Source organism: Pseudochaenichthys georgianus, chromosome 9 (assembly GCF_902827115.2).
Source record: "Pseudochaenichthys georgianus chromosome 9, fPseGeo1.2, whole genome shotgun sequence".
Taxonomy (NCBI): Eukaryota; Metazoa; Chordata; class Actinopteri; order Perciformes; family Channichthyidae; genus Pseudochaenichthys; species Pseudochaenichthys georgianus.
Window position 1 is genome coordinate 25,473,906 of NC_047511.1, and position 13,301 is coordinate 25,487,206.

The window sequence follows — 13,301 nt, forward strand, 5'->3', positions numbered from 1 at the left end:
GAATTTTGAACATATATATTTATAAAACACAAGTCTTAGTGAGTAGTTTCTCGACTAAATCAGGTGTGTTTTGATGAGTGGTTGCAAGTGGTGATTTGACATATTTTGTGGGAAACATTTTGAAGACATATATAATTATATTAGCCTAAATTAGTTAAAGGTGGGGTAGGTAATTTTGGAGAAACCAGCTTGAGTGCGCTAGAATTTGAAAATACACAACCGGAAAAAATCTACCACTTCCTCACAGAGCCCCTCCTCCAACACACACGAACGCGTTCATGACCAATGAGGGCACGAGATAAGTTTGTGCACAGATGGAAGGCTGACAGGCAGGTAGGCCATCCAGTTATTTTAGCCGGGCTGGCTAAAATGATTGGTCGTGCTTTTTACAGCACCACGGCTTCCACAGATGAATTTTTTGTATGGATTTATTGTCAAAGCATTTAATATATTCATTGCTATCGGGATGTTAAGAGCATTCCATGGAATATATCAAAAAGTGTTTCTGAAATAAATTACATACGGCCACCTTTAAGCAAAACTGTTCCTTTTATGACTCTTAGTAAGACAAACTTTAAACAACTTTCATGTAATCCAGGTGTTCTTAAATATATCATACTGAAGCACACAGAAGTACATTTGTTTAAAGTGATGTTTAACTTAATCTCCTATTTGAAACCGCAAACGTACTCTTACCCAAAGGTCTACAAGCTTAGTTTAACAGATCTTCAAAGATAATATTTGACCCGTCACATCTCGTTTCTGCTCAAAAGTGTTTAACAAGTCCAAGAGCTGCTGTCGAGAGTGTACAGTATATGTGCATGTGTGTATTTTATTGACTAAATGACATCCATTTGAGACAAACAAGTTTTGTAATCACAATATATGCGGCTATGTTTTCATGTAGCTGTCTCTGTGTGATAGAGTTTGTGGGTGACTGTTGGCATAAGGTTAATTTCCTCCTCTGCTTCACTAAAACCTGAGCCCCCGACACAAGTCAACAAGAGGCGTTTGTTCCTAATTCGGTTTAGCTTTTTTTTTTCCCCCAAAAATGAGTATTTATATATTCACATCAGCGAGCCATAGTGGCTTCCCAGCAGAGATGATGGCAAGACATTAAACAAATCCTGTGTAACGAGGTGATCATAAAACGCAACCCTGTGGTGTCTCACACAGACCTGTCATTATGGCAAAAACAACAAACACACACACTCACGCACCCTATTCCCAGACTACATACACACACTAAACACATCCTAATACACACACTTGTGTTCTGCCCCCCATGTTTTTCCCTCCATCATCATAAAAGGTGAAGAATGTGCCATTTATTTCTCAGTAGGCTTCCATGAGCGTGTGTGTGTATTTGTGTGTGTGTGTTTGAAATGTGATCGTTAGACTGTGGTTATGAGAGTTTAACACTAGATTAACATAATATGCTTGAATATATTTTACCACACATTACTGCCAATTATTATTGTATTATCCATGCTCTAATAGAAATCCGGGGAATGATGTGGGCCACACATGCACATTATACATTAGTGCACAACTAAATACAGGGGCAGGCAGGTGTATTAGACTGATGTTATTTTCTAAATATGTTTTTTGAAGTGGAACAAAGAGATTGTCAATAAAACATTATTTATTTTGGAGTGTAATTGCATTCACTGCACCTTTATAAACATTCCAAGTGTTACATTTAATTACAAGTCACACATAACGTACAAGCAATTGTTTGATACACATCTTTTTCTTTATTTATGGTAACAAGTTACGACACATTTAATGCATATTCAATAGACTTTATTTTATTTCATATAAAAGTTTTAAATCAAATCAAATCAAATCAAGTTTTATTTATATAGCACATTTATAAACGATTTTTGGTCGAGCCAAAGTGCTGTACATATAATAAAAATAGCCTACAGTAGAGACACTTTACAGCAAATACAACAGCACAGATTGTTCAGAATATCAGTATGAGAAAAACGACACCCTCTATCCTTAGACCCTCACATCGTACAAGGAGAAAACCCACAGTTTAAGGGGAAAAAATGGGAGAAACCTCAGGGAGAGCAAACAGAGGAGGGATCCCTCTCCCAGGACGGACAGACGTGCAATAGATGCCGTGTGTAAATCGAAGAGATAATACATTTTACAGCATATAGACCGAATGTTAGGAAATGCTTGTGTCTGTAATAAGAAGATGAATCCACGAGGATGTCAAAAACAATCCTGTGGAAGCCATCAGGGAAGCAGCATGACGAGACCCAAGGCAGGACCGCAGAGACGGGTTCAGCCACGACCCGAAGTCCACGACTTAATCCAGAACTCAGGATAGGGGATTTTTTAACTGCTGATTGGTGACTGTGTACTTTTTATGTCACCAGTATACCTACAATTATTGTATAATCTATTAATGGGGTGTAAACTTTAGTAGTGTCTCTACTGTAGGCTATTTTTATTATATGTACAGCACTTTGGCTCGACCAAAAATCGTTTATAAATGTGCTATATAAATAAAACTTGATTTGATATAAAGACTTATCGGCTACTATTTATCACACAACCATCACTTTAACAGCACTGCGTTACTTTCGTCTCCAAATGCTAAGATCACCATGTAAACATTTTGACATTGCAGAACCCCTCATACCCACAAACTAAAAATGATTAAGGAGAGATATTAAAATAATAGTTTTTTCCCCCTATTCTTACGTAGGATTCTTACATATGACCTGAGTCCATTGGAAAGCAGCACAATGTCTCAGCTGCTGCAGCGGACCCAGCCCCTGTTGGACGTCCCGGCACTGCAGTTCTGGCTTGACAAAGCAGTGGCTTGGGGCCAGGCTGACAGGCCCGACACTCTGAAAGACACCTGCCTGCACATGAGCAGACTGAAGGATTACCTCCAGCAACTTCTCACACATATCAACAACATGGTGAGCAGATGTAGGAAAAAAGTGAAGCTGGTGTATCACATTTGTCATAATGCAAGGGAAACACTGAGATTTATATCATTGACACATTTGCATAACACTTTTCTTCCCTAAGTAAGCTTGTATCAGTAAGGAGGCCTCTTTACAGTTAAGACACAACTTGCCTAACAAAAACAAATTGAGATCAGTTAATCATGCTGGCCAAACAGCCGTCAAAAGTTAATTCAAAACCCAGCACGTGTAGTGTACACACACACACACACACACACACACACACACACACACACACACACACACACACACACACACACACACACACACACACACACACACACACACACACACACACACACACACTCACACTCACACTCACACACACTCTGTCCGGGCCAGGACATGAACAGTAAGTCCAGCGTTGGCCGGGTCCTCCGAACAGAGGCAGCTCTGTGTGGTGCAGAGGGTGTGTATGTCTGGCTGGCAGTGCTACAGTGTTGAGTTAGTCAGGTAATAGCCGCAGTGGGACCTCCAGCGTTAACCTAATGTATCCCCATATCAGGTCCAGCAAATTTGGGAAGGGGGCAGAGTACAGGAGGGGTGCAGGACTGTGAGATTTCAGTGTTACTACAAACTTGCCCCCTTTTTACCTTAGCACTTTCTGTCTTTCTGCTTTCTATAACCATATTTCTCTCCACATGATAAAATGTTTTTCTCACAAATATTTTTCTTGTTAGTCTTACAGTCATGGTTCTCTTGCAGGTTTTCATTTATGATTTTGTACATCCATATATTATGCACCTTCTAGAGATGGTTAGAATCATTCTAAGTATCTTTGTCTGTTTACCTTTCTACTTCCTGTCTACTTTAGCAACTATATTTTTATAGTTTAAACATTGATTGGCTATTATTTTTGATCTATCTGGCTGCTTTCCTGTTAGCACTTTTCCTCGTATACATCATGAAGAGTTTTCAGCATGTGTAGGACGATGGTGCGGAAACAAAGAAGGAAAAAAATGGTATAGCTTAATTGGGTTGAAATAACTTTTTACTGGAAGTGGGCTCATAAAAGACCAGCTGAAGATATCTTGTTTCTTGGCAGCCTATAACATCCTTTGATGACTTAACAACTGTGCTTTATGCCCTAAGATAACAAATATTCTTGGTTCTTATTAATTCCCAGGTTTCAACCTTACAGTCGATGGTTTAACTTAGGAAACATACTCCATTCTTCTAAATATTGAACTTATTCATGCCTATCTCTGTTGTTCAATATGAGGTTGGAGCCAGCATCTGCTTAGCTTGGTTTAGCATGATGGGTTGAAACAGAAGTAAAACAACTTGCCTGAACAGATTTCATCTGTTGCGGGCAGACAAGATGAAAGAGATTGGTAAGGGGAAAGTAAGAGTGCAGGATGTGGACGATAGAGGGTGTAACCCTGGGCACATATTGCACAAACACATATTAAAGCGGTATAGATCTACTTGTTCAACTTCAGGCAACAGAAAAAAAGCACATTTCCCAATATTATGTACTACTCCTTTTTAAAGAGTGCTTGCCTATATGTGATTGTTAATTTGCCAAACCATACTAAACCCACCTAGAATTCCCCTACATTTTAACCATGGTTTCTACACCACTACCGCAGTATTGCACCACTCTTCAAAGGAATCCTGTTGCCCAAAATAAGAGGTGTGGGGAATTGAAGTTTTAATCGTCACCTATTATGCAAAATCCACTTGTTCATGTCCTTTATACATAAACATGTGTCCCTTCTGTGTAAAGAGATTCTGAAAGTTTCAGGAAAAAAGATTCACTTTATATAAAAACCTGTCTGAAAATGAGCTGATCAGATTTTGGGCACTTTATGATGTCATACATGTAACGATTTTTTGGCTTGTGTAACTGTGGGGGAAACTTCTGTAGCAATTGGAAACAGGACTCAGAGAGACACGAGGAGAGCTGGAGCTTTGCTGGCAAACACTGATGGTTTATTTGGAGTTACGGCCGGAGAATTGACAAGACAGGTGGTGTGTCACGAGTTGACACAGCGGTTGAGATGCCACAATCAATTCTGAAGAACCCTCCTGAAGCTCGAGGTTTGAACTAGTTCAGAGTGTAATAATCAACCTTCTTCAATAGATAGACTAAACAGCTGAAGACACTGAATCACAGTTATTGTCACTTATGGCTCGGGTTCATCTACACCCCGAGAAGGATGTGTTCCAGGTGTCCCACAACAATAACTATCTCTGACCGAGAGTTGCCCGGTCATAAACTGGCAACATCAACAATATGCTAGGGCAGCCCCTCCTTATGGGAGATAACGGCTGCTCAAGGTTGGTCAGCTGCGTCAGAGGGCGAAGGAGGACATGCAGGGCAAATTATTCCCCAACAGTAACCATTAGCCAATAACCAACCAAGGTAACCCCACAGCACACTGCTTTGATTTCAACTGGCTCATGATAAATGTCTTAGTGTGGCCTTCTTCTGCATCAAAGCTTTTCTCTATAGTTTAATTGGCTCAAAGGTGAAATGTATGATATACTACTTAAATATGGGATTGAATACCAACTAATTTGGTAATGTCACATAAGCATGAAACACGTGCAGAAATGCTTGTAAATGTAAGTAATACATCGTCACCCCTTTCATCTACTCTATATACAGATATTCCACTGTAGTTATCATATTGCAAGGAAGATGTGTCCAACCCCTTGTTACGAACCAAGAAAAGTAACAGCAGTGCTGTGGATTTGAACTATTATTCAGTTTTCAAGACATTTTTAAAAGTCCACTTTCAGACTGAAGGCACTTGTTTCACTCTCCAAAGCTTTACTTGATGTTTTTGTGTTCTTCCCTGGAGATTACAAAAGAAGTTGAATAATATTCGGACAAATATGCTACATTTTTTTATTTTAAACTATAGACACTAGGGATGGGAATTTGAAAGCAAATGTATATTCGAATATTTGACCCCCAAAAAAACGGTTAACCAATTAACCGAAATGTACATATCCTATAAAAAAAAAAAGAAATGTGGGAAAAATGTTGACCAAAAAAACAAACAAATAATAATAATAAATACATGTTCAAATAAGTATAGAAACCAAGACGAATTTGTCAAATGTATTGAACTGGTGATCATAGTTTGAACAGTTGACAGCTACAGGCCTACAGCTTTCATGCTTAAAACATAACTTGGTTTTTAAATTAAAGAGGTATCATACACGGACAACCTAACGGGTTAGGGTAACGTAACCCTATTACAACACAGATCAACAACCTATAACAACAGCTATTCAATACTCATTCTTGTTTAAGAATATGAGCATTGTCTACTCAGGGGAGAGGCAGGTGCGGAGGCGATTCACAATCAGGCCAGCTGTAGAGAAGACCCTCTCAGCTGGAATTTGGGCTTAAGATGAGGTTTGAGTCTGCGTGATCTGCGTGTAGGGAGAGGCAGCAGCCATACCATTAGCTAGAACTAGCTAGATCTGATGGATTTGGACATAAAAGCATGTGAAGTATAACCGGACGCGAGAGAGAGAGATCAGCACCTGCAGTTCTGCCCGCTGTGAGGGACCGGTGAGCGGAGCAAAACACACCTTTAGACCTAACACACTTGGCTATGGCACTGTCGTATACATTGAATTATTCCATTTGATCATATGTAATCAACTTAGGCACCCCTCCCAAAAAAACCTCATATTCTCATATTCGAAAACCTGAATAATTTTGAATATTCGATTAATCGTTCCCATCCCTAATAGACACCAAATTATTTTTATTAAATATAGGGACATGTCTTTAAACCCAGTGGTAAAAACTGGGTTGAAAGCAAGTGTTAGTAATCACCTTCTGTTTGAATCTGGTTTTAAATATCTAAAAACAACCAGCTCCAGTCTTGTTTTTCACATGGTCCTTGTTTGTGCTGTTTTTGGTATCCAGTCACACTCAAGTTACTGTGCACCAAGTCTTCTTTTTTTCATCAGTTGGAGCTGATAAGTGTCCCTAACATAACTGGACATTTCCAAACCTTAAGTATAATCTAGTGTAATCTAATATTGTCCCAAATCAAATGTGTAGAAATCAGGATTAAGGGCTATTCAAGTTCTTAGATACAGTGTGGCCCTGGCTTAAAAACCTTAAATGCTTAAAACCTGTGATTTAACTGACTGTGAGGTGAAATAAATCCCATCGTCTGTTGTTTGAACATAAACAAGCATAGACACACAAATACTTAAACTGTCACAGGTATAGCACCCTCTGAACCAGAGCCCCACTAAAGCCCCTATTCAAACTATAGTTGTAATTACCAAATGTTCCAAAATACGGGAAGCAAAGCTGATGCATGAGTAATTCAATTCAATTCAAAACCTTTATTTATCCAGGTAAAATCCCATTGAGATCAATGATCTCTTTTTCAAGGGAGACCTGCAGATGTAATGTCCTTTGCACCTGCGGATGTGTCTGTTTTTCAATTCAATTTCCTCAGCCATTAAGTAGAACTGTGATCTTTAATGTTTGTTGTTGTGGCACAAGGTTGCTAGGTGGGAAGCACACTAGGAGGAAGTCACAGGTGAGGTGTTGCAAACTCCTATAATACAGTGAAACAATAAAGTCATTTTAATTTGTTTGGATTAGTTTCACTTTGTTGAGTCTGATTATGCACCAGATTAAAGAAAACCCATTACTGTATGTGCCTTCCACTCAGAGAACTAACCTACTTAAGTTATTAGTGGAAGCTAGGTACCTCAAAGGTGTAAGAGTACTCAAGATGAAGAACATGTGAACCATTACATTCATTATCCCCATGCCTGTGGTTGTCTCTGTTTGTCCCTCAGAGCTCCACATCAGAGACCATGAAGAGGCTGCCTCTCCTGGGCCAGTTCCTTGGCCGACTCTGCTGGAATCCTTGTGTGACTGCTGATGGTGAGAGCAGCTGTAACTCCCTCTGTATTTGGGAATGCGGACTTATGATAGTCTGTTTACTAGCATGAGTCACTGTAATGTTTGTAATCTGTGTAAAGGGTCTTATATAGAACTAGAGATCTAGCGTCCATGGTGTCTTCCTGTTTGCAGCTCCGGGGAGATGGCTATTGTTTCAGTGTCTGTGGGGACTGTACTCTGAGCATCCAGGCGATGCTGTGGAAGCAAAAGCAAATCAGTGGATACGGGTATGGAGTATTTTTTCTCTATCTGTGTTAATAGTGTACTGAAGTTAATAAGATATACAATGTGAGCAGGTTTTAATATGTAAGTACGGTTACGGTTGATTTCATAGTGATGCAATTTAATTGAACGTTGCTATATCATCATATTGAATTATTGCCAAGCCCTATATAGCTGAGCTGTATTACAGTCAATTATGATGCCGGATGATAAAGGCATGTATCCGTGCTGTGATTTGTATAGGTCATATGTACCCACCTGGTGGGGGTACACAGAGACTGAAGACAACATAAACTCTTATGGTGAAGCTTGAATAGGAGAGAAAAACACGGAAATATTTAGAATATTGAATCGACTGTTCAGTCTGATCATAACACTATTTAGTTGTTATAGCAGTGGCGAGCCGTGACTTTTATACCTAGGCCCTCTGACCCCCCTTCCCTCGAAAAAAAAGAAGAGTTATTACGTCACAGCGTATACTTCAGCGGAATATCAAAACAGCGGCCCGGGGTGCAAAACGCATCAATGACAGCGACCCTCTACCACACAAAACAACACCATTTATATAAACACCTATCATGACAGGGCACCCACAGCCAAGTAACGATTACAAATGAATTAAGTCAGCACGGCGGCCCACAATGAAAATGACTTAGGCCTACCTTTGATGATCAAATCACTTAAACACAAAGTCCATCCTCCTGTCCTTTTGGATGAAGCACTTCATGGCGGGGTCATGCAGCTGATCCTTTGCCACTCCAGTTTATCATTGTAACTCAATCTTGAAAATGACTCTGTTAATAATTTTGCAAACGATGTCATCACTATCACTGAAGTGAGCCATCATGAACAAACTTATGCTAATCATTAATCTATCGATTATAAATCTATCGATTTAGATTTATGATTCAAAAATAATAAAAGTAGGGTAGACATGTGGATATTATCCGGCTGAACAAAACGTGCATTTATCTAACAGGTTCATTTTCCACAGACCTTATTTCAAGCTATTTTCCAAAATCCTATGGAGAAATTAAATCCCATTGCTTTCTGTCAAGGGAATCCGAGCGCAGCTTACTTCCGGGTTTCAGGACGCGTCACTGCACCACTTGCATAGACTTCACAGCGGGCGGAACTTGTCATAAAGTCCGCGAAAATAAAGCCCGCCCATTTAGAGGGAAGATATGATCAATTGTACTGTCATTTGACATTACTCTCTCGTTGAGTTCTCATTCATAACACTCCGTTCGATGTCTCACTATGGGATGCGCATCAACGCATATGCAAACAGAAGCATCAATCTCATTACGCCAATCCTGATTGGCTGGTGATCTTGACGTCTACGTTAGGGAATCCAGCCACCCTTTAAGTAGCTTACGCTACGTCGCAGCGTCATTCAAACACCTCTCCTCGCTTCAGAGCACATCTCGAATATCAGTAGCCGGGCTAGCTTAACGGTCCACAGACTGAACCCAAGCTAACATTCAGTCGACGGCCGCTTGCTGGTTACTTTTTTGCTTTGCAGAAGAATTGAACAAATATTAACACACCAGTTAATATTGTAATCTGCCCCGCCGTTTTTTCTTTCGAAATAACGAAGGTTTGATTTTTTTCTTCAAACAGTAACATACCTGTTGCTAGTTTATCCCTCCGCACCGACACCACGGCGAGCGGGGACGGACTCTTCTGTCCCTCACACCAGAGGAGACGGAGATAAGAAAGATATTAACACACCAGTTAATATTTTTTAAAGAAAAATCTACCCCGTCGTTTTTTCCTTTCGGAATAACGATCAGGTTGGATTTATTTATTTTCTCCGTTAACATACCTGTTACTAGCTTGTCCCTCTGCGCCGACACCCCGGCAAAAGAGGATGGACCCTTCTCTCCCTCACACCAGAGGAGTCGGAGGCTCGACTCGGAGGCTGCGGGTTTAGGATCTCGGGCACAGACTCACACCAGGTCTGCTCGTCCTGCCTTGGGCTGGAACACGCCCAGGAAGCTATCGATACCCCCGGTTCGTGCAGGCATTGTGCCCGCTTCACCATCAAGAGCCTCCGCTGACGGCTAGATTGAGATTGAGCCCCGCGCTGTGTCAGGCTGGGGCTCAACAACGGCGGTAGCCGAGGAATCGGAGCCCCGCGCCGTGTCAGGCTGGGGCCCGGTGGCGGCAAGAGCCGCGAGAGCGGAGCCCCGCGCTGTGTCAAGCTGGGGCTCCCAACTGGACCTCACCGTGGTTCCACCCGCGGAGGATGTCCTACAGCTGGATTATATGGAGGAGGATGAAGAGGATGCCTCTGAGCTCCTCTTATCCGACTCAGATGAGCACAAAGATGACATCTTCGTTTCATCTGCCCAGGCTGCCAAGCCGGAGGCGATGTCCGCTCCCCCCGGCGAAAGCACACCAGCTTCAACCTGCCTCAGTATGGACTTGCAGACCGTGTGCCAACGCGCTGCGTCCAGGCTGCACATCCCCTGGCCTGAAGTGGCCAAGGAGACCTCCAGATCTCGCTATGAGGGGAAGAACTTGCCCCAAGCAGCGAGGATGAGGAAGCAGCTTCTCCCAGTCTTTCCAGAGAACGTCTCCTCGCTGCTGACCGCTTACCAGGCGGAGCTCTGCGAGGACATGACGGTCAAACCTGAGCCTGCCGTGTGGGACAAAATTGCAGCGATCACGGACATTTGCCTCCGTGTCCAGCGCTGTGCAGTCCAAGCCACGGGCAAAGCACTGGGGATAATGGTGGTACAGGAGAGAGCCAGGTGGCTTACCCTGACGAACCTTCCAGACCGGGAAAAAGAGGACGTCTTGGACATGCCTATTGTTCCCGAGGGCATATTTGGCTCCGCTCTAGCTTCGAAGAAGACACGAGGCGAGGACGAGCTGGCCAAGAAAGTCTCCGGTTCCGGCAGCAGCCGCTCAGGCACAGCCGGACCAGACTTTCAGCCACCAGACGAGGAAGAAGAAGAGGGCGGCCTGACAGCCTCCTCTCTTCTCCTCGATAAAGGAGCTGGAAGTTCCCTGTTCTCCAGCTCCAGAACACGTTCCAGTGTTAGATGCTCATGTGTTTCCGGGGTGCAACCATGCCCCCATCTTCCCGCCGCCTCGAGTGATGTCAGAACGTCATCCTCAAGTTCGCGCCATGAGGGAAATTGACTTAACATCAACGACAGCAAGTTCCGCTGCTCGTTTAAGTCACACAAACACATGTCATCACTATTGTCTTTTAATAAATCATTTTCCACTGTCGTTTCCAGGCTTAAAGCCAAGGGCGCAGTCAATAAAAATGAAAAGAAAGACAATAAAAACAATAAACAGTCTGACGTCTACCCCCCTTCTAAGAGTGGCTGCTACCTCTCTCAGAAGGCGGACGTTGGACGGGGCTGTGAAGGCATCACCGCCACGCGCATGCGAGGAGACGTTGAGCGCCCTGGCGGACAAAGCTGCGGCTTTATAGGCTCGTTCGGTCATTGCTGACTGGAAGCGGTCTGCCTTTGCCGGTAGCGTGGGGTTCCTGCTCGGTGCCGAAGCCAGCCGCGGTTGGAGGTGGGCTGCCACCAGCGGTTCCATGGGCGGCATGCGGAGCAGGCCGAGCTTCTCCGGGGTTGTCAACCTGGGGTACCACCGTGTTCAGACACTAGAGGGCCCCATAACACAACAAATAAACAGACGGCAGAGATGTGACATCTCCACTCGCTTTGAGAAGCGAAAAGTGGAGGATGCTCACAGATTCTGCTTGGGTTTTCAAGACAATAACACGGGGTTACAGACTCCAATTCGCTGTCACCCCCACTCACTTTTCGGGCATTCTGCATTCGCAAGCCCGGGGAGAGTCGGCCCATATTCTAGAGCAAGAGATCCTCTTGCTACTAGACAAGAAGGCTATATCTATAATACCCTCCGAACAGAGTCAGAGCGGCTTTTATTTCAAGTATTTCCTCGTTCCCAAACGGGGAGGGAACGGGATTCGGCCTATACTAGATTTGAGGGCTCTGAACAAATATCTCAAAAGATACAAATTCAGAATGCTCACTCACACATCTCTGTTGCGTCTTGTGCGCCAAAACGATTGGTTCACATCAGTCGACCTGAAAGACGCGTATTTCCACATCCCAGTATATTATCCACACAGGAAATATCTGAGGTTCGCCTTTCAGGGTGTCTGTTACGAGTACAAGGTACTTCCCTTCGGTCTGTCTCTCAGCCCACGAGTGTTTGTACGGTGTACGGAAGCCCCGTTAAGACAACAGGGTATTCGCCTGGCAACTTATCTGGAGGATTGGCTCCTTCTCGCACAGTCGGAGCAAGAGGCTATTACAAGACGAATGTCCTCGTAAAACACCTGCTCGACCTGGGTTTCGTAATAAACACAGAAAAGAGTATGTTGTCCCCAGCCCAGACTGTACACCTACACCTGAATTTGGTGCCCTTTACAGCCCGCTTGTCAGCAGAGAGAGTGAAAGCCTTCAGGGCTTGCCTCGCTCATTTCCAGCCACGCAAATATGTTCTCTTTAGATCATGTCTGCGGTTACTGGGGCTCATGGCGTCAGCCATCCTGGTGGTACGACTGGGACGCTTACACATGAGGGAGTTTCAGCGCTGGGTAGCTGCCCTCAGACTGGACCCCGTGCGTCATGGCGCGCGGAGAGTGATGGTCACTATGAAATGCGTAATGGCACTGCGCCACTGGCTGCACCCGACTTTTCTAGTACGGGGCGTGCCTATGGGTGCTGTCCTATCGCGGAAGGTGGTCACCACAGACGCATGTCTGACGGGCTGGGGGGGTATATACGAAGGTCGACCTGTGAGGCGTTTCTGGAGCAGAGACCTCCAAAGGTCACACATAAATTATCTGGAGCTTTTAGCGGTGTTCCTCACCCCGAAACGCTTTCTGCCTTTTCTCAGAGGACATCATGTCCTCGTGAGAACAGACAACACGACCACAATATCGTATATAAACCGCCAAGGGGGTTTGCGTTCTCTCCAGTTACACATGCTGGCATGCAAACTGATCTTATGGAGCTGCGGACGTCTCTTCTCTCTGAGAGCGACGCACGTACCAGGAGTGATGAACCTCGGGGCAAATCTGCTGTCCAGAGGTGCACCACTATATGCAGACTGGACTCTACATCCAATAATTGTGAGTCAGCTGTGGGTGCGTTATGGCCGGGCCGCGGTGGATCTGTTCGCAT

General features: G+C 43.7%; 1 protein-coding gene across 4 annotated transcripts in view; it reads left to right on the forward strand.

The window, feature by feature from the left end:
* fancc (FA complementation group C) overlaps positions 1-13,301 on the forward strand; it is a 51,132-nt gene that overhangs the window by 5,143 nt on the left and 32,688 nt on the right. For 3 of the 4 annotated variants that reach the window (XM_034090352.2, XM_034090353.2, XM_034090354.2), the window contains exons 2-4: positions 2,726-2,945; positions 7,785-7,872; positions 8,023-8,117. In XM_034090352.2, the coding sequence (XP_033946243.1) occupies positions 2,726-2,945; positions 7,785-7,872; positions 8,023-8,117 (403 nt within the window). The remainder of the gene's footprint in view (positions 1-2,725; positions 2,946-7,784; positions 7,873-8,022; positions 8,118-13,301) is intronic. The other variant, XM_034090355.2, reaches the window with a different exon arrangement.